The sequence below is a fragment of the Athalia rosae genome, chromosome 5, assembly GCF_917208135.1.
Source record: "Athalia rosae chromosome 5, iyAthRosa1.1, whole genome shotgun sequence".
In the NCBI taxonomy this organism is placed as follows: domain Eukaryota; kingdom Metazoa; phylum Arthropoda; class Insecta; order Hymenoptera; family Athaliidae; genus Athalia; species Athalia rosae.
Window position 1 is genome coordinate 5,218,054 of NC_064030.1, and position 25,019 is coordinate 5,243,072.

The 25,019-nt window shown below is 39.5% G+C and overlaps 1 protein-coding gene across 2 annotated transcripts in view; it reads left to right on the forward strand.

The window, feature by feature from the left end:
- Positions 1 to 25,019, forward strand: part of LOC105684151 — a 59,679-nt gene extending 34,660 nt beyond the window's left edge. The window contains exons 2-14 of one of the 2 annotated variants that reach the window (XM_048655069.1): positions 13,633 to 13,719; positions 13,981 to 14,080; positions 14,550 to 14,683; positions 16,407 to 17,678; positions 17,814 to 18,021; positions 18,134 to 18,241; positions 18,802 to 18,896; positions 19,024 to 19,090; positions 19,909 to 20,237; positions 20,328 to 20,460; positions 20,642 to 20,896; positions 21,018 to 21,137; positions 21,213 to 25,019. In XM_048655069.1, the coding sequence (XP_048511026.1) occupies positions 13,640 to 13,719; positions 13,981 to 14,080; positions 14,550 to 14,683; positions 16,407 to 17,678; positions 17,814 to 18,021; positions 18,134 to 18,241; positions 18,802 to 18,896; positions 19,024 to 19,090; positions 19,909 to 20,237; positions 20,328 to 20,460; positions 20,642 to 20,896; positions 21,018 to 21,137; positions 21,213 to 21,380 (3,069 nt within the window). In that variant the 5' untranslated portion in view covers positions 13,633 to 13,639 and the 3' untranslated portion in view covers positions 21,381 to 25,019. The remainder of the gene's footprint in view (positions 1 to 13,632; positions 13,720 to 13,980; positions 14,081 to 14,549; positions 14,684 to 16,406; positions 17,679 to 17,813; positions 18,022 to 18,133; positions 18,242 to 18,801; positions 18,897 to 19,023; positions 19,091 to 19,908; positions 20,238 to 20,327; positions 20,461 to 20,641; positions 20,897 to 21,017; positions 21,138 to 21,212) is intronic. The other variant, XM_048655070.1, reaches the window with a different exon arrangement.

A 25,019-nucleotide genomic window follows, 5' to 3' on the forward strand; every position in this document is an offset into this window, starting at 1 on the left:
AAAATTCATTTTCTGGCCTATTTGAATGTAATTCGTACCCAGGAATTAAGATAAGAATTGATCGTATGGCTTTTTTCTAATGTATTTTGACCTCAGGAACACGAATCCGTTGTCCAAATCAAGCTTCGATCTCTTCTTTTCGAGATTTCCTCAAATTTATGCCAAAAATCGCGAAAAAATGGGGATAACTCCGTCAATTTTAGAGATGGATCAATTTGACTTTTAGATTCGAATTTCTGAGATCGAAATACATAGGAATAGCATGCGAAACCCAAGAAAAAAAAATGTTCATTTTTGACCCAAAAATCGATAAACTTGCAGGTTCAAATCCCGTCGGGTTTTTGGGCCAATTTTTTTTTTTCTTGCGAATTGATCGTATGACAGTATTTCGGAGTATTTTGACCTCAGGATTTCGATTCTGGAAGGAAAATTGATCTATCTCTGAAATTGACCGAGTGATCGCCAACTTTCAGCTTCTCGGGATCAAGAATAAAAAATTCATTTTCTGGTCTATTTGAATGTAATTCGTACCCAGGAATTTAGATAAGAATTGATCGTATGGCTCTTTTCCAATGTATTTTGACCTCAGAAACACGAATCCGTTGTCCAAATCAAGCTTCGATCTCTTCTTTTCGAGATATCCTCAAATTTATGCCAAAAATCGCGAAAAAATGGGGATAACTCCGTCAATTTTAGAGATGGATCAATTTGGCTTTCAGATTCGAATTTCTGAGATCGAAATACATAGGAATAGCATGCGAAACCCAAGAAAAAAAAATGTTCATTTTTGACCCAAATATCGATAAACTTGCAGGTTCAAATCCCGTCGGGTTTTTGGGCCAATTTTTTTTTTTCTTGCGAATTGATCGTATGACAGTATTCCGGAGTATTTTGACCTCAGGATTTCGATTCTGGAAGGAAAATTGATCTATCTCTGAAATTGACCGAGTGATCGCCAACTTTCAGCTTCTCGGGATCAAGAATAAAAAATTCATTTTCTGGTCTATTTGAATGTAATTCGTACCCAGGAATTTAGATAAGAATTGATCGTATTGCTCTTTTCCAATGTATTTTGACCTCAGGAACACGAATCCGTTGTCCAAATCAAGCTTCGATCTCTTCTTTTCGAGATATCCTCAAATTTATGCCAAAAATCGCGAAAAAATGGGGATAACTCCGTCAATTTTAGAGATGGATCAATTTGGCTTTCAGATTCGAATTTCTGAGATCGAAATACATAGGAATAGCATGCGAAACCCAAGAAAAAAAAATGTTCATTTTTGACCCAAAAATCGATAAACTTGCAGGTTCAAATCCCGTCGGGTTTTTGGGCCAATTTTTTTTTTTCTTGCGAATTGATCGTATGACAGTATTTCGGAGTATTTTGACCTCAGGATTTCGATTCTGGAAGGAAAATTGATCTATCTCTGAAATTGACCGAGTGATCGCCAACTTTCAGCTTCTCGGGATCAAGAATAAAAGATTCATTTTCTGGTCTATTTGAATGTAATTCGTACCCAGGAATTCAGATAAGAATTGATCGTATGGCTCTTTTCCAATGTATTTTGACCTCAGAAACACGAATCCGTTGTCCAAATCAAGCTTCGATCTCTTCTTTTCGAGATATCCTCAAATTTATGCCAAAAATCGCGAAAAAATGGGGATAACTCCGTCAATTTTAGAGATGGATCAATTTGGCTTTCAGATTCGAATTTCTGAGATCGAAATACATAGGAATAGCATGCGAAACCCAAGAAAAAAAAATGTTCATTTTTGACCCAAAAATCGATAAACTTGCAGGTTCAAATCCCGTCGGGTTTTTGGGCCAATTTTTTTTTTTCTTGCGAATTGATCGTATGACAGTATTCCGGAGTATTTTGACCTCAGGATTTCGATTCTGGAAGGAAAATTGATCTATCTCTGAAATTGACCGAGTGATCGCCAACTTTCAGCTTCTCGGGATCAAGAATAAAAAATTCATTTTCTGGTCTATTTGAATGTAATTCGTACCCAGGAATTTAGATAAGAATTGATCGTATTGCTCTTTTCCAATGTATTTTGACCTCAGGAACACGAATCCGTTGTCCAAATCAAGCTTCGATCTCTTCTTTTCGAGATATCCTCAAATTTATGCCAAAAATCGCGAAAAAATGGGGATAACTCCGTCAATTTTAGAGATGGATCAATTTGGCTTTCAGATTCGAATTTCTGAGATCGAAATACATAGGAATAGCATGCGAAACCCAAGAAAAAAAAATGTTCATTTTTGACCCAAAAATCGATAAACTTGCAGGTTCAAATCCCGTCGGGTTTTTGGGCCAATTTTTTTTTTTCTTGCGAATTGATCGTATGACAGTATTTCGGAGTATTTTGACCTAAGGATTTCGATTCTGGAAGGAAAATTGATCTATCTCTGAAATTGACCGAGTGATCGCCAACTTTCAGCTTCTCGGGATCAAGAATAAAAGATTCATTTTCTGGTCTATTTGAATGTAATTCGTACCCAGGAATTCAGATAAGAATTGATCGTATGGCTCTTTTCCAATGTATTTTGACCTCAGAAACACGAATCCGTTGTCCAAATCAAGCTTCGATCTCTTCTTTTCGAGATATCCTCAAATTTATGCCAAAAATCGCGAAAAAATGGGGATAACTCCGTCAATTTTAGAGATGGATCAATTTGGCTTTCAGATTCGAATTTCTGAGATCGAAATACATAGGAATAGCATGCGAAACCCAAGAAAAAAAAATGTTCATTTTTGACCCAAAAATCGATAAACTTGCAGGTTCAAATCCCGTCGGGTTTTTGGGCCAATTTTTTTTTTTCTTGCGAATTGATCGTATGACAGTATTCCGGAGTATTTTGACCTCAGGATTTCGATTCTGGAAGAAAAATTGATCTATCTCTGAATTTGACCGAGTGATCGCCAACTTTCAGCTTCTCGGGATCAAGAATAAAAAATTCATTTTCTGGTCTATTTGAATGTAATTCGTACCCAGGAATTTGGATTAGAATCGATCGTATGGCACTTTCCTAATGTATTTTGACCTCTGGAACACGAATCCGTTGTCCGAATTGAGTTACGTTTTTTTTCCTTCGAGATATCCTCAAATTCATGCTAAAAAATGCGAAAAAATAGGGATAACTAGGTTATTCTTGCAGATAGATTCATTTTTCCTCCGGATTCGGATTTTTGAGCTCAAATTACACTAAGATAGACCAAAAAATCAATTTTTCATTCTTTACCCCAAAAAGTTGAAAATTGGCGATAACTCGGTCAATTTTATAGATAGATCAATTTTTCTCCCAGATTCGGATTTCTGAGGTCAAAATACGTAAGAAAAGTGTAATACAATCAATTTATAAACTACTTTACTCTTGGTTTAAAAATCGATTTTTTTTTTGGCTTTTCAAGGGCAATCTCACGTATAAACAGCTCTGAAATCAAAATCTGAAAGCCAAAATCATCTACTCGTGCAATTGATCGAGTGATCATCAATTATTCGCTGTTGGGAGCAGAAAAATTATGAGACATATCGATTGGTTCTAGTCGTAGACCCACTTCGATTCGTCGCAATCCATGATCCAGGCAAAGCTTCTTCGGGACAACTGTAGAACAATTCACCCACTCTTTCATTTCCGCCAAAAATTGACGGTGATTCGATAATATATTCAATAATTGATCAATTCATACTTACTCGAGCGAAGCTTTAACGGATTCTTTTAATCTTTTCATCAACCGATTTCACCGGTTTAGCCAAACAATTTATATGCAGCATTGAAAAACTTGGAGGTAAAAATATTTCAAAGGTTCTTGGACAAAATCAATACATCGCATTCATCTCTACCACCCCGCGCTCTTAATCTCTCGATTTCTGATATTTCGTTCTTTTCATTTCACCTTCTTCGATTCGAACTCTTAACTCTAAACGCGAGCACGTTACGCGCAAGACCCGATGTTTTCTTTCCATGAAACAACATCCACCGTTGATCATCGAATAACGAAAGATTTTCAAGAAATAAAATGCCCTCGCTCTTTTACCCGGATACCACACGAGGCACAATGACATTCCGATTTTTGAAAAGAATCATTTCTTTTCACACACTTTTTGATATTCCTAGGTATCGCCTTGTCGTTTTTCCTTACAAAATTTTGGTCAATATGTGATGTAGAATATTTAAGCAGCCGTGAACTGTCAACTGTACGAGATAACATCATCTCGAACGGACTCGAGTTTATTACGTTATCAAACCCCGGTTAAGAACGGCTACTTCAAACTTTTGATACCGCAGGAATATTCAAGTTTATTTATACATAGTCCTCGAGATATGGCATCCAATATATCTATACGAGAACCATACAACCTGATATACCTGATGCGCATGAGTGTGGTATATACGTACGCGATGTGCTACACAACGGTTTGTACGCCCTGAGGCTCGACCGCTGGACTCGACCAGATATATTGGCAGTTGAGTGTATGAGCTGGTAGACAAAGACCCCTAGTTTTAGGTGGGTATTGGTTTTCCGGTATACCGGAGCTTCTTCTCGACCAGTGAAGAGTTACGTCGATACGAAGCATATTTAAAAAAATTTACATCTTCACTTTGGCCAAATTTTGGTTACCGTGACCTCAATAAAAACGGTTCGAAATCTTGCACGGAGGTCAACGTTGACGGTGTAGAAGAAAAAAAGAAAAAAAAAGAAAAAAACCAAAACCCGGAACCGTACGTTTGAAAAATTGAAACATCACACGTGGACTGTATATTCACTCGCTCATCTTCGAACATTCAACTCAACCATACATGTATTCAGGTTGAACAGATCGGAGTCGCGAATTACAATCAGCACGTAATTATCTGTCGCTCAATTTACCCCTGACATCTGTCTGTTAAGGTTGATGGGTACGAGAAAGGGGTGCGCTTCTATATCTGTACCTGATCGCGAGACATTCTGAAGCATCGTCCATCATTCAATAGATTCACGAATTGATTGGTAAAGCTTCACCCATAGACACTCTTTTTCCCTCTTCCCTCCCCTTCCCTGGTTTTCTGGTGACGAAAAACAGCAGGTGCCACCGCTCCTACGTATGTATTGGTACGTCGCGGTGTATATTGCAACGCTGCTCGAGGGAAGAAATGAAATATACACCTGCATCACCGAGTGTACGTTGTACATGTATGTACAACGTAACGAAACAGACCCGTTGGAAGGCGCGTTCTACTTTTCCAGAGATACACTTTGATAACCATAGCAAAGATGTTTCAACTCATTGTTAGAAGTTTCTGTCATACAACGTCGCGTTGGCGTTGCCCAGAGCTTTTATATCCACCCTTCTGGATCTGCAGAGAACGTTTTCTAAAAGGAATCAGAATAAGCTTAGGGTAGGCTGCACGTGATTACCGAGGGACGGTATCACGTACTTTCCGATGAACAATGTGATTCTAGAACATCATTTCTTGCACGGATATACTCGATTGTTGTTCACTGCACGTTCTGCGGTTCAGTAGACCACTCGATGGCTAACTGCGGTTGAAAGATCAAAGAGTTAGTCGTACACTAAATTATTCAACACGTTCCAACCTAATGATACCGATTCTCCGACACAATGCCGTTTGATCAATACCTGTAACCGATTCAACCTGAATTTGATCGATTCGTCGCCCTGGAGTGTGAAAAAATGGTAATATCTCGTCGAGACTTATTCCTAGCTCGATGGTAAAATGAACAATAATCGATGTACCGGTGATGTAATACGATCCAGTCAGTTGCACAAGACGCACATACGTAGTTAGTAATTAATGATATAGTATAGTCGATGGTTTGAATTGCAGCGGTTACGGTAACTCTGAGTTAAGTTACGAAAATTGATTACCGTTCAAGTGCGTATACCTATATCCAATCAAAGTTGATTCAAAGTTTGAGAAATGAGTTTGAACAAGGTATATCGAGATTGACTTGCCCTTGGTTTTAGGTGAAACTAAAATAAACCTCCCGCAGGGATTCTCGATGGTAGAGAAATGATTAGTTCTGTAAGCGATTGTAACGTTAAAATTCATTCAGTTGCGCGTCTCTTTGGAATTTATCTTCACGCAGCATCGACGACTTTTCAACGAATAACTTATCGTCAGATGCCTCGAAACACTGAACACTCGACAAAGGTGGCTAATCTTCGATCGAATTCAAGTTGGACGAGTGTCTCGCTTTGGCAGATCGTCGCTCTCCGTTGAGATGAAAATGTTTTTCGTTATCAAGAAATAAAAAAAAAAAACGGTGTAGACGGGGTAGAATTTTCACCCACCGGTGTTTCTATAATTGAAAATTCACGGGTCGATCGACGATGGAAAATTTTATGACATTTCCCAACGATTCGTAGATGCGCACGGATCGTCGCAATGCCAGGTATCTGATCGTTTCGTCCAGTTGTGTTCTTCCACGGTTCACCGGAACAAAGCCAATAATGGATCTGAGCGTGAGATCAAGTGGAACTCGAGCCTCCCCGGATCGCTTTCACTTCGGACAATTTCTGTCTCGATGATGTAGGTTTACCAACCAAATTCGATTTCGATGGAGGGAGAATAGAAGCACCTGGTTTTGGCTCCTTTTATCGCGATTCTATGGTTTAAATTCAGTCAACCCCGGACGCTCGAGATCTGATAGTACAAACGTCGAGTTACCAATCAGCCAGACGATCGTAGCGCTTCGTTACTTGTTGAATACTATCCTATTATCTGACCCGACCACTATTAGCTTTACACTTGCCCACGTTTTAAAAGGATTTAAAAAATCAATCGATAGGTGAGACTGACCCGGTGTGGTTAAAAGAACGACGATGTGTGGCTCACACACGAATGATAACACTTTGAACTTTCGAACTATATTCTATCCGACAACCCGTTGCATATTCCATCACTTTATATGGTACCTGCACGGTGCAGTTCACAATTTTGAATTTAACGATGCACAGTTGCAGGCAGAACTTTCCACATCTCGTATTCCACCTCATCGTGATCGTGTTCGCGATCCGCGAATGGAATGAATTTTTAGGTGGGTATAAATTATTAAATAAGAGGGCAAATGTTAGCTCGATGTAACATCCGATTGCTGGAACGGTACAATCCAGTTTTGTACGTCATGCAATTTTTATGACCTCGTATTTCGACGAAAATACTTTTCACGTCTTACGTTGTATGGAAAAATTTATGTGCAGATTTTCGAAAAGATGCTCATAAGGTGGTCAACATTAACGCGATATCATCAACTCGGTGTCGTAACGTGATAAGGTGTCACCTAGATTTCGGAGCTCCATTGACCCGCTGGTCAATGTACCGCGTATAATTTTTCACCATCTACAATAATTGCAACGGAGTATTGAAAGGGAATGAGTTTACGTTTGACGCAAATCTCCCGCGGGGCAAACGGATGTGCTTCGACTTCGAATGGGTTGATTTGATTTTACTTACTTTCACTTATCAAACGAGGGGAAAAATTCCGGTGATGTTGATGCCCGAGCTCGTCAGTCGGGTCGGAGATGAGGCACTTAAATTTAATAGAAAATCTTTAAAGATGTAACCTGCGGTACTGTCATCCGAATGAAGTTTGTCGGACGTGAGCCATCGATCGGTGGGAGTTTTAAAGATTGGATGGCAAAGAAAAAAAAAAAACAGAATACTGCCCCGCAAAGTTTAATAAACGTGACGCTGGAATTTGGTTTGAAGATTCTTCAAGAGGGTCAAATAAAGAATTCTTCTGATAATCGGAAACGAAATTTTGCGGCATATCCGTCACTTGTAGCGAAGTAAATATAAGATTTATTCGAGGTTTTTCTCATGGTACAAAGTGGAACTGTAAACGCGATAGACCCGTAGCTGTTTGTAAGGCGCGCACGAGAATATTTGTCAAAAAAGTTTATCCAAAAGAATTTATTAGTTTCGTCAGAGTTTTTAGCATAGGCAAGCTGTGCAGGTGCTTTACGGAGGGTGGAATGAGAAGGCTGCGTAAAGTGTCGACCTTGTCAAGATTGAGAATTATTTTAAAGCTTTGATAAAATTGGCAGAGTTTCTTTGCAGTATAGGCAGTCGTGTATACCGCGGCGCATTGCACCAGCGGGGTATGTACGTACGTCATATATATTTATGATAAATAAGGGATTTTAAACAAACTTGCGACAAAGCCTGATTGTTATAAATGGTCTTGACATCGCGGTGAAATAATTGTCCGTCAAGAACGGCAAAGAAAATCCCTAATGGTTGGACTTAAACGAAGACTAAATATTTCCGGCACATGGAAAGCGCCGCCGAGGGAGGAGTAGGGGGCCAGAGAGAGAACAAGGAAATATGAAATATAAGGCTTCTGGGGGGTTAACTTGAGTTAAATCGCGTAACTCGCGGTTCAATATTTTACAAAATTCATTCACGGCTGGATTATTATGCTCACGGAAGGAAAAATAAATTTGCTACCCGTCCGGCTGTGTATCGAAAGATTAACTCAAGAAATATTTCAATTCAATGTTATATTCACCCGAGGCTACTTATCGTTCGCCAAACAAAAAAAAATTTCAATCGTTTACCGATATCCACAACATAATTCACACGTCACATTCGATCGATGATGAAATTCAATGAATACCTTTGGATCGCCGCTGCAGATTCGCGTGATAGATAAAAGACGAGAAATTCAAATTCTCGAGCAATTTAGTTGCCACGTGTACGTGATCTGTTAGCATCATTTGTACGTTGCCAGTGCAATTTTTAGCACGTAATACAACCACCTACGCAAGGATTCAACGTTACTCACCGTCATCAGAATCGTTTCATACAAGTCTAACGAAAAGGAAGGATACGGCCTCCGATGTTTTTACCGCTTTTAGAATCCAATAACCAAAGTAATTGAATCATTTAGCGGTCTGCTTAATTTCACTGAATTTAGTAATGTATGCCTTCCTGTATGACGAGGTGCACAACGTAAATTATATACACCCATCTGTGCATTCGGATAAATAGATATTTGAATATATATATTTATAATACGTGCGGTATACCTGCACATTTTTATTTCTGCTGCAGTGTATACCAATAGCCTAGGGAATTGTGCCCCGTCCTTTTTCCACATCCTTTCCATTCTTATCCCTCACCATTTTCCTCATAGGACTCCCGATCCGGGGGTGGAGTAGGAGACCGGGTGATTTTCACCCACAGTCCGTGGGGGATGAGACGAGAATGCGGCGGGCTCGGAATACCATGCAAGCCTAGGCTATATTAAACCCATCTAGCGGGTGGTCTGTTGGTAATCGAAAGTATATAGGAGTTTATAGCAGAAAGAAAACTTTTCCTTGTTTTTTTATTGACCCCTTTTGATGACTTTTTCCGTATACTGCTTTGAGACAAACTTCAGAGGAATCTTTCTATCTTTTTAATACAGAAACTTTGACCTGGTCTACGTTCATGGCTCGTTCGTACGAAATTAAAAGAAAAGAATAATCACAATCGGAATCAGATAAATTACTGCATTATTCACCTCGTATATATTTGCGTAATCGTTTCCGTCGTCTCCTCACGAAATAAGATGAGTTTTTTTTCTTCTCGTTCGCTCATAAATTTTTCTCAAATAATTTTTCCTCACGATCACGTGATACCAGCTGCTGTCACGGTATACGAGCATTAATCATAATTTCTCAATTTGCACACATCGTATCTGCTCACTTTTTTTTTTCATCCCTATAACGCGTCAATCTGGATCCTATCGGTGAATGAAATAAAAAAAAAACCCTCGGTTCAAGATCGTTATAATAACAGCAACGTAGAAAAATATTGTAGACGTATCGATTTTCCACGCTACCATAAAAGGGTTGGAAGACGTATACTTTGCACCCATGCCCATGCCCCCTTATCATTATTATATTATCCATTTTTTTCTATATATGTTGTCAGGATGTCATAGCGTTCTGCTAAGGAACAATGGCAATTACATTACACAGTATGAAAGGCAACTTTGAATTGCATTTGCGAACAGCGGAAGCGGCACGATACGCTGGCAAGCAAAGTGCTCGGAATGAAGCTCGGGTATTATACTGGGCCATGTATTTTTTGAAAAATGTGTGAAACATTTCAGAAGGAAGTAGAAGGAACGGTGGGGGCTCCTTTGAAACTGGTTACCGAAAGTACGAAATGTTTTGAACAAGCAAAGTAGTAACGTGTAAAAATAGAAAAGTAAAAGAAAAAACAAATAAGGAGAAAAAAACATTTCGGATTCACGGTAGGCAAACCGAATACGTGCGAACGTCTTTCGAGTTGAGAATGTTCATTGCTCCTAGGCGCAATGCTGCGCCATGTGGCTCGTAGCCAAGAATTTTTTTTTACTATAGATATCTACTTTTTATTCGATTTTTTTTTGTGTTAATATATGTATATATGTTTGTTCATTTTTTTACTTTTGATTTTTGTTCGTTTGTTCATACCCCCCACTTGTGTTATTTATTTTTTTAGTTTATCTACCTGGCAACTCATTGCAACCGTTCCTGAACTACGATCTCTCTTTTTTTCTATTCCTGTGACTGCACGTTTTACGGTTTCGTTCATATTTTAATCGATCTGCAAACTATACGAGTCATTTCGTATATTTTTTACACAGTATACCGATGAAATCAAAACTAGATATGTATATTTCGGTAAAGATTGGCATCGATGAATTGAAATTCATTTTTCAAATCTGATGGTGAAAAGCACCCTGAGGCCGATTGGAAACTTTCCGCATCTCGGTTCGTTCGCTTGCGCGATGGAAAGGCTGTTTTTTCATCCACGATCGTAAAATTAGGAATAAAATGATGAACTTTTAGATGAAAATTGCCGCGCGTAATATTCTCCTCATATTCACCCGGTTTACTTATTACTGGTCAAAAGAACCGTCAGATGCAATACCGGAAAAAGGGATTCGCAAGTACAACGTGAATCTCACCTTGACATAGTTTCATCTCGAGATGGGTGGCCAATCAGGAATGACCTAGTTAAGGTCAAGTATTCTCATACCCCCCCCCGCCATATTTCAACCTTCCGTAGAGATCTCCTATAGAATTACCCTGGTTACGTATTTGGAATTATTGCTCGCTAACTATCTATAGAGACCTCAAACCTTACACCATCCCAGCAAGATCAAAGAAAGTCATTCTTTAAAGGATAATTATGTGTAGCATTATTCATGATTTTTCACCTCGTTTGTTATACTCAATGACCGAAGTAGGTACTGGAAATGAAAACTAAGTTGAATAATTGTGGGAGTAATCGATCGAGGAAAGCCCGAATTAAAAATATATAAATAGGTACAATTACACGAATATAATATGCAAATATTCGTGTAATTATGAGGTATTTTCGACGTCTGGAATGCTTCGAATATATTTTTAGCCCGTTGAATCGTTGCACCGGTTGATACCGTGTATTGTGACTCTGTCGCACAAAAAAATAAGATGGCGTGAAGAGGTGGCAAGGAAAGCGGAGGGACCTGTGGTTGGCCCGAGGCTCAAGTCTTACACGCCACTAATTGCTACCATTGTGCATGAGAGTCAAAAACCCGTCTCGCAAACCATCCGAGCCAGGAGTATTCCGGGAACCGTAGCCAAGATTTCAATCCCAATTCTTTGTCTTTACCATTTTGATTTCAAGCATCACGATCCACCCTCCGAATTTCCCTTTCGTTTCATACTTTTTCCTTTTCCAGAATTTATGCTGAGGCATTTAATTAGGCGTACGGATGCTAAGCCCTCAACACATTCGATGTAATCTTTTTCGCGTTTCCTATGTACATTATTCACCCGTATACGTGTACGTATACGTACATACCTATATGCATACAGTATAATTTAAATTTCGTGTGAAATCAATTACCTCTCGGTATTATTTTATACTTGAATTTTCAGGCTTTGTTATATCCGTATACTGCTCACGAGAGCGGAGATCAAAGGAAATACTTTTTTCCCAAGAATTACTTCACAGAGTCACGTCAAATTTTCGTTTCATTTCGTCTAACGAATAAAAGCAGATGGTCACTGAATCTAATAAGTTCCCTCGACATGTCGTTCATATTATTAATCGTGACGTGTATACGCCGTTTCTACATCAAATAATTCTATCAAATAATCACGCACGTAACATACGTTTTAATGATATCAAATGAAAATGTGATTTCAGTTTGTGCTTTAACACGATTTTCAATCGATCGGTCGATTCGCTATTCTGTGCACTGCGGTAAACCAACGCAATCTTAATTTCGAGGGTTTTTTTTCCTCTCTCAAATTCCAGGCGGGAAGACACTCGTTGTTCTCGATGTTACAGTTTTATCTTTAAGAAGCAATTTCTGAACTCAGGAAGTCGAAGTAACACCGAAGCGTTCACGTTATCGTCAATTGTTCCGTCCAACGCTGCAATCGGTAGACCCAATAAACTGTGCCATAATTGCACCACTCACGGCGCTCTACAGGTCACAGATACTTCAATATTACAAATTCATGCCTTTTCAGGGTCAAAACGTTCAGTGAAACATCGCGCGAATCGAATATTGAGTCTTCCTTCCATACCAAATAAGGACAGGGAATTACATTAATTTAGAAACACGACCAAACACAGGGATGAGACATCCGTCATAGACGACGACTGATCGATCTCTGTCTGCCTGATTAACTTGATAGCGGTAAACGGGTTTTTAATGCAACGTCGCGACTATTTCGTACCGTAATGTTACAACTATTATCCTTCTACGGTTCAGCCGTAATTCACCCTTGTTCGTTCTACTTCTCCTTTGAACATTCTCGTCTAGTAGTTGATTGCTGCCAAAGTATGGTATTACAAATAATGAGCCGATGGTAAATGCCTCCTATCTTCGAGGCACTTCCGTGATTTTGAAGATGTTCGTATAGCTGTTTGTATCAAACATTGCGAACAGGTGCTCTCGTGGCGTCTGCGTCAAAGCGAGGGATTTCTAAAGTCACATCAAAGCGCCCTGAACGATCGTATTTAAACTGCACCGTATTGCCCTTTTCTAGAGCATCGGGTTTGCTCGCGGAATTGCGAAGAACCGATGAATTCACACATCGATTTTTCTCCACTCCCGAGTAATTACTTTTGAAATTTTTTTTGAAATGTCGTACCTATGTCGGCTAAAATTACGCAATATGGTAAAATACGTTGAATTCAGTAATACGCGTCGAGGAGGACTATAATATAGGATTAGGATCTTTTCACGGTAACGCTCTTTAGGTATACCCTTCGAAGCAGGATTAGGTACTGTAATTGTGAACGAGGGTAAATCCCGCGTCGGCTGATCGACGAAGCTGTACGCCGAAAGATCCGTAGAGCAAAAAATGAGAAGGACACCAATTGGCGGAAAAAAAGTCGCGACCGATCACAGGAATCTGAATTAAGATCCAGGGTAGGTTGGCGACGTCGGCAAGGAAAATAGAGGGGGTGTTAGAAGGGAGTTTGACGCTTATTTCCCGTCTTGAATGTCGTGTAAGACATTCCGAACGCGACGTTAACGATGTAACCTTGCCTTCGTCGGTCCGCTTCGGCCTACTTAATCTTTCACAGGGTGAATCATTTTCCGCTATTTTTATTTTTTTTTTCTCTCTTACTTGTTTCAGGTCAAAAATGGGCTGGACTTTAACGGGTCTGGGCGTTGCCCTGGTAGTTTTTGTAGCCGCAGGAATTGCCTTGGTGATTTGTAGAAGGTAAGGATAGATCTAAGGGTAGATTTTCACGGTTCTTTTTTTTTTTCTTTTCTTTTTTTTTTTTTTTTCAAGGGTTGCGCGACGCAATCGAGTTTCACCATGATTTATTTTACCCACGCAACGCATGATTGTGATATTCTCGAGCGCACTCGAAGCTCATCTACACCGCGTTCGTTCGAGTATCCGACAAATTTTTATCGCTGACGTTGACAACGATTGTTGGAAACTGGAATTAACGCCGGTATGATATAACGATTACAGATATCGCGTGGGCTGGCAATGGGGAGCTAGAAACGTGTGGAGCATCTGCGAGGAGTGGAGACAAAGGTTGTCATGGCTTTGGGCTCCTAGGGAGGAAAAGGTAGGCAGAGAAAAAAGAGAGACTCAAATAATCACCCCTAATTCCCCAAAATGGTTGGTCACGTTCGGGGGCAATAAATTAGTGTTTTCATGATATACTACGCGCTTGAAATGCCACCGCTTATGCGTCGCACGTTAATTGAGAGCATCGTTTTTCCATATCGTATGACCGCTAATCCGATTTGAATCATATCGCGAAACCTCTGCGCTTCCGATCGATTTTCCCTAGTTGTCATTTCCACGAACGGTGCGTGTCGATGCATCGGCAAAGGCGAAACGGCACCGGTTATTACAGATAATCGATAGTGAGATTGTGAATTTAATTTTTCAAAATTCTAGAGTCTGCGAGCTCTTCAGCCGGCTTGACTAGATTACGGCTTCGGCTTTTTCGAATTTATTACGGATTATTGAATGCGCAACGAAGGGTATAAAGGACGGTGTGATCACGAGAGGGATTCTTAACGTTTCAGGTGGGACTTGTCAAGGCTCAGCATCCGACGGCGCAGACTGTTCCCGGCCTATATCGACAAGCCGGAAATACATCGCACCATATTCTCCACAGCGAGAGTGATTTGAGGCTCGACGCCCAAGGTGGTTTTACCAGGTTGTTCAATATTATCAATTATTACGTTACGTTAACACAGCGGGTACTGTAAATAATCACCCGATCATTCGATAAAATCCGATCTCTGAAACGTACACTTATATTCCACGAGGTATATCGTACATACATATATCGCCCAAGTGCGGAGTTTGTTCAATTACCCGATCCGTAATTGGAGGCGATGGTGTGCGCGAAGATTTACCTTGAATTTATTACAGCGTGGTCATAACGGTATTCTTTATTTTACATGATAATGAATAACATCGCTCGAAGTCGCAGGTCATCTTTTTCATCCCAATATAATCTAACAAAATTTTTGGCATCGAGATAATCGAGTCCTAATGTTTCATCGAAAATTTATTAGGCGGGCGTGTCTGAGGAGACGATATCGAGCTTGCTCGTAGAACATTGATAAAGGAAACCGGTTGCGTTAAATAATTCATGTTTATGAAATCGAATCGATCACGGTACCGTGTAAAATCGAAGGACCCCCATTAAGACGTAGAATGAAATTACCGACGGGGCAGACGTTATCGAAAAATTGTCTGGAAAAGCAGAGTCAAAGACAATAGGGCGGAGTACGATATTCCGATATGCTCGTAGGCCAGAGCAGAATGTTATAGGCCAGAGGTAATTATAAAATCATTCTAATTAACCGAAGGTGTTGAAGATACGCAGTTATACCATATTTGTATGAGTATATGTATACGTAGACGTGTATAACGTAGGTACGGTATAGTTTCGCAAAGGATGGAGTGAAAAGTTCGCAACCGACGTGTGGAACAACGCGTGTTACAGGCGAGGTGAAAATTCAAAGGTAGATATTTGTTCAGCTGGTTAACCAAAGTGTGATGTGTTGTTAGTTTTTGTTGGTGGATTCTTCGGTAGCGAACATCGCCCTTTAACGTTAATGAAAGTATGAGTTATTCATGTAACATCGACGCTACCGTTGTGTAAAAGCTACGCGAGCTTAGCTTCGCCAAAGTAAAATATATAAGGGAGGTTTAAGTATCTCCTCCGAGGCAAGGGCCTAACATTACGAGTCACGTCTGCAAAATTTGGTAAAATTGAATACATCACTTTCGTATTATACATGTATACATATATACCGCCAACAACGTGGATGAGTGCGCTCGCAATTTTTTACCCCTTGATATTATTGAGTGAGAAAAAAAAAAGAAAAGAAATCGTTGACGGATCACATCATACGCGCTGATAATTACAATCCGTTCGCCGAAAAAAACGTCTCAGTTACGCGCGAAAAATTTTTGTACGTGCTAGAAGAAAGAAAAAAAAACATATTTTATAACAGCCAGGTTTTTGGAAAATGAACGACGATCGTAATGCGGGTGGAAACCAGACTCGAACGCAATTTCGAATGGAATTGAAATGAGCCTAATAACGAGGACGGTGCATACATGGGCCCATCAGTCCATGTTCAACTAAAACCCTCGTAAACGTGCCGTTACGCTACTGGGGTCAATTTTAATTTATTCAAATTGGACGGTATTGTATTTCCCGGTGAAAATACGCCGACTTACTAATATGCAAATAAGGTTTCTGTACGAAAATTACTTTATGGCGTTGTGGATCCACGTAGAGTTATACGAATAGCTGTACCGCGCGGTTCTGTGTAAATCACTTCGAACCACGTACGAGGCGAAGAGAACATCGCATAGATTTCCGCGACTCTGATTTATTATTTGAACTCACGTGTTCGCAGATTCGAAGCGGTGGACAGAGATCTGCACCCTCCGATAGGGGGAACGGCGATACCCCCGCAACCGTTAAGACCCGCTCCGCAACCCAAACCGATTGCTCGTCCGAGACCGTCACCTCTTCAAGCTCCCAGCGCGAGCGATAGTCTTCGTATGCAGGATATCGGCCCCGCGCCGTTAACACCTCCGCCGCAGGGCCTGTCCACAAACGCTGCCGGACACCAGCATCGCGGACCTTCGGCGTTCATCTTCCCCGGCGAGCCGTCCGCTGAATACAATTCTTACAGGGTAGCGCAAGAACCGATCAGGTACGAAGTTCAAGGCGTAAAACGCAGCTGTGAGAGTTCTCAGACTACTTCGTACGGATTTGAAAACGGTCAAGATACCGTAGGATCTAACATGCAGTACAACGACGGCTATAAAATAACGGGCAACGCCTACGAGGGTTTGAAAATTAGATCCGATCACGAAACCTTCGGGCCTGGAAGTAATTTCCAGCAATACGGAGCCGGTAGTCCAGATCAGCGGGCGATGAGGTACCCGCCGTTGACGGAAAGCGTCGACATTGAAACTGAATATAATTCAAGGGTGCAAAAAGAAACTTACGAAAATCGCGAAATGGCGCAAAGGAATTCCGGGCCAATGTACAACCGGCGACACGCGCGTAACGAGTCAAGGTCCTCCTCCGTACAGGGTGGTTACAGAACGCAGAGCGGTTCTTCGACCGCCCAGACCATCATGGAATCGATCTACGGTCCCCAAGTAGCTTCGAAAATGCTCCAAGGTAGCCAGGACGTACATGATTTATGCGACAATACAAACTCGACGCACAGTCAACAGCAGGATATCATCGAAATGACCCCGTTGAGAGCGCAATCGCAAAACGTACCTGAGGTGGGAGCCTCCCATTCGATGGGACAGAACAATTTGGCAAAATCTCAAGGGTTGCAAAACGTTACGCAGATGATCCAGACCAACCAGGCGGCACTGTATTCGCTTTATGCCGCGCAGAATAGCCAGACGTCAACTCTGCAAGAGCATAAAACGATTTCGCAAAGTAGTAGCAAGGGAAAAAGTTTAGCCAATACCTCAGCAGGTCCTCCCTTGTCCACGTCCACGCCGCCCCCGAGTCCGGTGCCACCTCCGGCCCCCCCAGATCCACCGAACGGAGGGAACGCCGTGCTGAGAAAAAATGAACCAACGACCGGTGAACGTATCTTCAACGCCCTCAGATCCGTTACATCGCAAAGTTACATAGACGCGTCGGAGTTTTACAAGTGAGTAATTAATTAAGACTTCGGGGATCAATTGCAACGTTGAACCTGTTCGTTATCGGTGCGGATGCCAATTGCCCGGAGGTATATTCGAACGTGGTGTTCAGATTCGGTATAGCGGGTTGTTTTGTCTTTCAGCTCGGTACTATCCTCGGCCCAGCAGGTCCAAAGGTTCACATTTCCACCCTCGGAAACATCAGAAGATGGTGCATTGAGTCATCGGACACCGAACGGTGCTCAAGGTTTCTACGCGGAGCCTGAAATACCTGGTATAACAAAGACGGGACGAGGTTCGGATTTATATAGCCGTGAACTCAATTTAGAAGCCCATAGAACGGCGCAGGAGGTGAGTGTCGTTAGTCTGAAATCAGACCAGAGTTCACAGTTCAAATGACAATAATTATCACCATTTATGCAAATGCTGTTTGTGATTTTATACGCGAAACGAATTTCATCAGGTTTACAATAGCCTTCAAGATCCCCCCGCATCACCGCTGCTTCTGAAGGATCTCAGCCAGGAACCTCACCCTTATCTTTCGGACCCAAGCTTCACCAGGACCTCTGAGGTAGTGTAGATACACAGCTAGATATTAGGTATATATACATCTAGTATTAACGCAGGTTCTGCCGAGACCAGGATTAATTTTTAGTCGCGCGTTGATGGTACAAAAAAAAGTATTTTGTCATCCTAGACTCAGGTGGTTATTACAACTTCCGATGGTGTGGCAAACCGGGTATTAGGGGGGCTAAAGAATCTAGAAGGCTTCATTTTTGTCTATTTGGTTTTTCCAAACTGTAAACGGAGTGCGAATAGCCACGAGACAGTGGGTTTCTTTTCTGCTTTATTTTATGGCGGGTGGCTGATATCACATCGTAAAACTTTTCGGCGTACCGCGCGTAATACACCCCCACTTTGTTTCATATTTTATTCCGAAGCAATAACGAATAATTTGATGATTCGACAAAGTTATAAGTCCCTTTTCCGCAAAGTGGTATCTTTAAAGAATTGTTATAAGCACGTATATTGTAAAATATAAGATATTGATCATTTCCCTTTGGTTAAGTTCGAAGTTTGGAATTTTCGTAAGTCGGTTTAACGTACCTTGCGTACACGCGAATGTTTCAGGACATATTCAATAGCTTGGAACAAAGGAGAAAAAGTATGGAAAGGCTCAACGGTTTCCATGATTATACGGAAGTAGAAACGGCGGATCCCCCAAGGTGCTGTTTCGATTGACTCGATTGTATTACATGTATATAGTTTTTTTTTTTTCTTTCATTTACTTTTTTGTCTGACATTCATAAATGCCAGATTTCAAACGACTCACCATAATCTATTTTTATCCAGAAGGCGGAGCAGCCAGGATCTCTACGCTGCCTTGGAGGAAGTTCAAATGAAACGAAGGTTGTCACAGGTAAAATGAATCCCATTCATTACAAGAATACATTTGCGGTCGAATTCGTCCCCCTGTAACACACTTAAAAAAACTAGTATTTTTTTATCTTCGTGCGTACGTAAATTGAAATAACATTGAACCGCTTCCATTCGTAAAAATTTTATGTAGGGAGCATTCCATGTCGCGAACGGGCTACTTTTTTTAAAATATTTTTTGAACTTGATAAAAATTTTTCGGTGACTTAAGGGATTTTATTGATTTAATTTTTTTTTTTTAAATTAGATTAAAAATTGCCAAGTTAAAAAAACGCTAAATCAAGCTTCGATTTTTCTCAAAATTCGGATCACAGAAATTCGAATTTGAAAGTTTAATTGATCCATCTATAAAACTGATCGAGTTATCGTCAATTTATCGAACCAAGAAGTGAAAAATCAAGGATATCTCGATGAGATTAATTCGTAGCTCAATTTACTCGACGGATTCGTGTTCCTGGACGTGGAATGCCCCACCGGTGTGACATGGTCATGGAAGAACTGATAAAAAGGGATCATGTTCGCGACAGTCTTTTGACGTACATAAAAGCCGGCTCGTCTGCCCGGGGTAGAGAGTTCTCTTTCGACTGGCTGAATGATTTTTCTCTGATACTCTACAGTCGCTTTGCGACAAGGGGAGTTATCGTATACGTTATATGTCACACGAACCACGCGTTTCGGATGTGTAAAATATAATAACATTTCTATCGCGAAGCTTCGCATTATATATAGAAACGCTACGCGATGCATATTTCCATAAATGAAAACTGAGATAAAAATCATTCAACGATATTTTTTCTACAGCCATCCGAAGACGTTTACGCGGGATTCAGTAGTGGAGAAATTGGAGAATCGATAGCGGAAGGTCGTAAAGGTTCTCAAGGTCCAGAGCCGGAACCACCACCCGACGAAGCGAGTTTAAAAAGAGCCGTCAGCTGCGACAGCGTCTGTTCGGACACGAGCGTGGTGCTCGGTGACCTCGAAGAAACTCCGATCGTTGGACATATCTGCGTTGGTCTGGAATACGAGCGATGGGGTGGCCGAGGAGGAGAAGGTGATCTGACCGTGAGCGTCCTTGAAGCCAGGGATCTAATAACTCCAGATGGAAAACCAGCTCAAGACACGTTTGTGAGGTGATTCAGCTGTTCCCCTCGTATAAAATCGGTACAATTCATGCATTCGTGAGTCAACTCGAAAATATTTAACTGTAATTTCTTCTACAGAGTTTGTCTACTTCCGGATAGACAGACGCACGTACAGACAAGGCTGTACCGAGGTTGTCCATCCCCTAGTTATCAGGAAAAGTTTCTTTTCCCTCTGGACGGTGGTCCCGTGGGACGGTCTCTGCTGGTGGAGGTAAGTGTTGGAAATTTCAGTCGCCCGAGCGATACAACGTCGCGTCAGAGGATTTCGAAGTTATTTCGGACATTGAAATCCCTTCAGGGCAGCACTGAGCTAATCTCAACGGTCGTTACGTTGGATCTGAAACAAAATTAGCTCGGCACGTTTAAATTCAAGCATTTCTATTGCGTTTCAGGTATTTTCCGTTGACATTAGTATGGGCGTCGGTGCTTCGCTGATGGCAGAGGCCAGCTTGAAATTAGGTCCAGCACCCAGGCCCCCCGCGACTACGTGGCTTCCTCTCATCGGTCCGTCTCTCCCCGTTCCACATTTGGGAGAGCTCATGTTTTCATTAAGTTACTTACCAACCGCTGAAAGGTTGACTTTGGTCGTAGTAAAAGCCAGGAATCTTCGAGGTGCGAATCCATTACCCGGGGATACCTTTGTCAAGGTATGAATATTTTCTATTCCCCTTTCCATGTATTCGTGAATTCGATGGATAAATAATGGGGTACGTTTGATATTACACGACGCATACGAACCATGTATCCTTATGATCATTATTTCATCAGGTATACCTACTTCAGCAAGGGAAAAAGTTGCACAAAAAAAAAACATCCGTCAAAAAAGGTGAAAAGAGTCCAATTTTCAACGAGGCCATCATCTTTAGTGTGCCTGCTCACGCTTTACAGGTTTGCTCGTCTTTTAATAATGTCCTAATTTACCTAAAACACAAACTGGATTACCTCAAACTTTGATTTCCTCAGGGCATCCAGTTGAGGTTGACCGTTGCTGAAGCTGGAGAGCCAAGGGCGTATCCAGTCGGACATGTAATCGTTGGTGGTGATGCTTCCGGTCGAGCAGTTGCGCATTGGCGACAAATGTTGACCGCCCTAAGGCGTCCAGTTGCCATGTGGCATCCCCTAAGGAAATGAATGACAGGATATTGAATTTTGCAAATTAGATATAATAATCTACAGTAGATCGCTAGACGTTGAAAGAAATTATTACAAAAAAGTAAAAGAAAAAAACAAACAAAAACCAAAACGAATTGAAATATCACGCGTAGATTAAAGTCACATCTAAAAATTCATCGATTGTTCGCGACTGAGTTGATACAAGTAACGCAATCCGTACAAATTGGAAAAAATCAAATTAAGACGATGATCTTTTCCACAAATTTGAATTCGTGGGTTTTCAGTATGAAAAAGTATATCATATATTGTTGAGTACGTGTGAGAATATAATCCACATTGTTTAAGTTTCAATTGGGGCTGCGAGTGATAAAAACCGAAAGATAAAAGAAAAACAGAAAAATAAAAGAGAAAAAAATATTAGCTGAAAAATGTCATCAAGTTGAAAGTTATTTATAAGCTATCGATGTGTTGGTATATTTATTTGACGTTCAAGTACGAGTGAATTTCTATATTTAATATTTAAATATATATACTATACATGTATATCAATTAATTAATAATTTATTGATGTCGATCACATCACAGACTGAAGTCTACACTGCATTGATATCAAATCATTGGCACAAACCATTCGATATTAACATTTGAGTTATTATTCATCGTTGAAAAAGTATCAATAAAAATAATGGTAAGATTTCTGATGACTGTTTGAAAAAAGAAAAAACGAAAAAAAAAAAAACAACTTTCATTAGTGCGACACTCACGTGATCCGGATAATTATTGAATATAATATACATAAGACGTACGATCCACGCATACAATATAGAAAAAATTATATCAAAAAAGGTAGAGATTAGTCGAGATAAAAATTCATTTCCAATGAGATTAAATCAAGTTAAAGCCACGCAGCTGTGCAGTTATAAGATGATCATACTGATCGGAGTTCATATTTTCAGTCGATCAGTAGAGAATATCGATGGCTGAGCGTCAAAAGGTGGGGTGTTCAGATACATGTTTGTTACTATTCAAATTTCCATTGAAAATTCACGAAGTTCACGACGCGAATTTTCATTTCCGTTACTATGCAATGGGGTTCAAAATTTGTTGCGAGTCACCCAAGAATCTTTTGGTCCTTAGCTCATGGATGTGTTATATGATTTGGAGTAGCGAAAACTGATGGATAGGTTGAAAAAAACCGAGAAAAAATGAGAAAATAAAAAATGCAAAAAGAATGTCGTAAAAATTGAAGCGATGAAATATTGTTGTTTGCAAAGCAATGTTAACCTTTGTACAGAGTTTATTAGCGATGTATTTAACGTGCAACGTGTCTTAAAAATTTGAGATTCAAATTTAATTTGGTTTTGAAAAAGATATTTCATTTAACCAAACCTACGTGTAAAAAATATATATATATATTAATATTGTCGCTTGACTCACATGTATACATACCTATATATACAAATGTAATACCAAACAAAAAAAATGATAATCAACTTCCATATTTTTTACACTTACAATGTTAGCCGAATTATGTAATTATTAAATGCTATCTGTCTGACAGATCCGTAGATTTCATTGGCCAAATTTTTCCCATATTATAAATATATAACGGTGGTTTATACGGATCGCTGAAGAAAGTTGTTTATATAGTTGGCCTTTTCAACATTATAGTCTATACCTCTACATAACTTTTGTACCTCTTCATAAACACTCGAAAATATTATACCTACGAATATATCTCATCAATTGTTATACCTTATACTTCCTATACTGTACTTACAATATACGTACAACATATTATTATTAACATTATCATTATTGTTACTATAACATTATACACTTTGCCATAACTTTAATTATCGATATCTAATCAAGTTTTCTATCGCCAATACTATGGGACTAATTCCGCTAAATTAAAACTAATATAATTAACTCATACTCATTCCAAGACTACAAAATAAAATAAAAATATCAAATGGATAAATGAAAAAATAAGCAAAAATATATTAATAACGATAGTTACGATAGTTTGTCGAAAAACGTATGGGGAGGTTCAATTTAATTTTTTTCTTCTATTCTTTTCATTCTTCGAGGCAGCTAAAAATGTAATGCCAAATTACATGATAACGATCTTCGTGAAATATGAATCTCCTCGGAAAATATGTGGGAATTGCCACCGTGGGTGCAATACAAAAATAAATAAAATTTGCTAACGAGTGGGAAGGAACGCAGTCGCGAGAACGACGATTAAATAATTTTTCCGGAGACTTCGATGCGTGGTAGCGACGCCTCCATTGATACTTTTTGATCGGTTGCACGTTTCGCACAATTTACATGTACACATGTGTATGAATTTTTTTTACATATAATTTGGAACGATATTTTAGGTCACCCCGCAAAATCAGAAGGGTAGAAAAAAGAAAAAAAGTTGAACGCAAACAACCCAAATACACGAGTTACATACCTAATTACCTATATATGAACAAATAAGAGATAATCCTAATTATACCATTAGCACTGTTGTACGTCAGCACAAAACTGAATCCTTTATTCTTAATACTCACGTAAATGTTATAACATGTATAAAAACAGAAAAATTGGGAAAAAAAAGAAGGCAAAAAAAGTCTAATAATCGATATTCAAAATATATAAGAAACCGACGAAATTATAACAAAGTAATTGAGACAACAGTCCGATTCATCCGGTTGTCAAACACGCTGTCTCTATATTGTGTCATCTATTATTAATTCTATTATCAATTTCATAGTTCTTACAGAGGCTAGATCGTAGCTGAATCGGTTAAATAATATTACATCGGTATCGAGAATGTGTGGAGTTGTAAACGATGCAGACAATAATAGCGAGCAAGACGACATGCCCTATAATTTTTATTGCGAAAAAGTAAACGACAAATATTTCATTTGTGCAGAGTAAATTATAAGATGATTATTGTTCAATTTATTATAGGTCAATACGATAATGATGATGAGCCACTATTCTGTGCAATAGATAATTTATATTCAATTATTTTCGTGTCGGTTTCTTTTTATTTTTTCCTTGAAATATTATGGGGTGAATTGCTGTACCTAATTACGGTTTACATGGTCAAAATGCATGACGAATGAGTGATATAAAAAAAAAAAAAAAAAAAAAAGAAAAAAGAAAAAATATAATGTGAAATTTAAATTGTTTTATATTTTTGTTACGCCTCTCTGTGATATAATAAGGGCACACTCACATCAACCTGTGTAAGCATCATAATAATTCGTGTATGAATATCTTGTTAAGGTGAAAAGATTTTAGGGGTAACAAGAAAAAAAAAACCTATACTCTCGCCCTGTCCTTCATACAATTTATCCTATAGAAATCGTTGATATCACAGCTTGAAGTTAGGAGATTATTAAATCAGACCTGATCTTACTTGCATATTATAAAATGCGAGAGTTTATATATTATGATGATCACGATATATGTTACCAAAAAAAAAGATAAAAAACTATAAAATATATCATGTAAAGCGTAGACGCAATTATTTTCAACGTTCAACCTAAAATTAAATCAAAATGAAAAATATTTAAGCTATGACGTCGACGTGCCTATTATACTGCATAAAATTGAAAAAAGGTTAACCAACAAATATATATATATATACATATA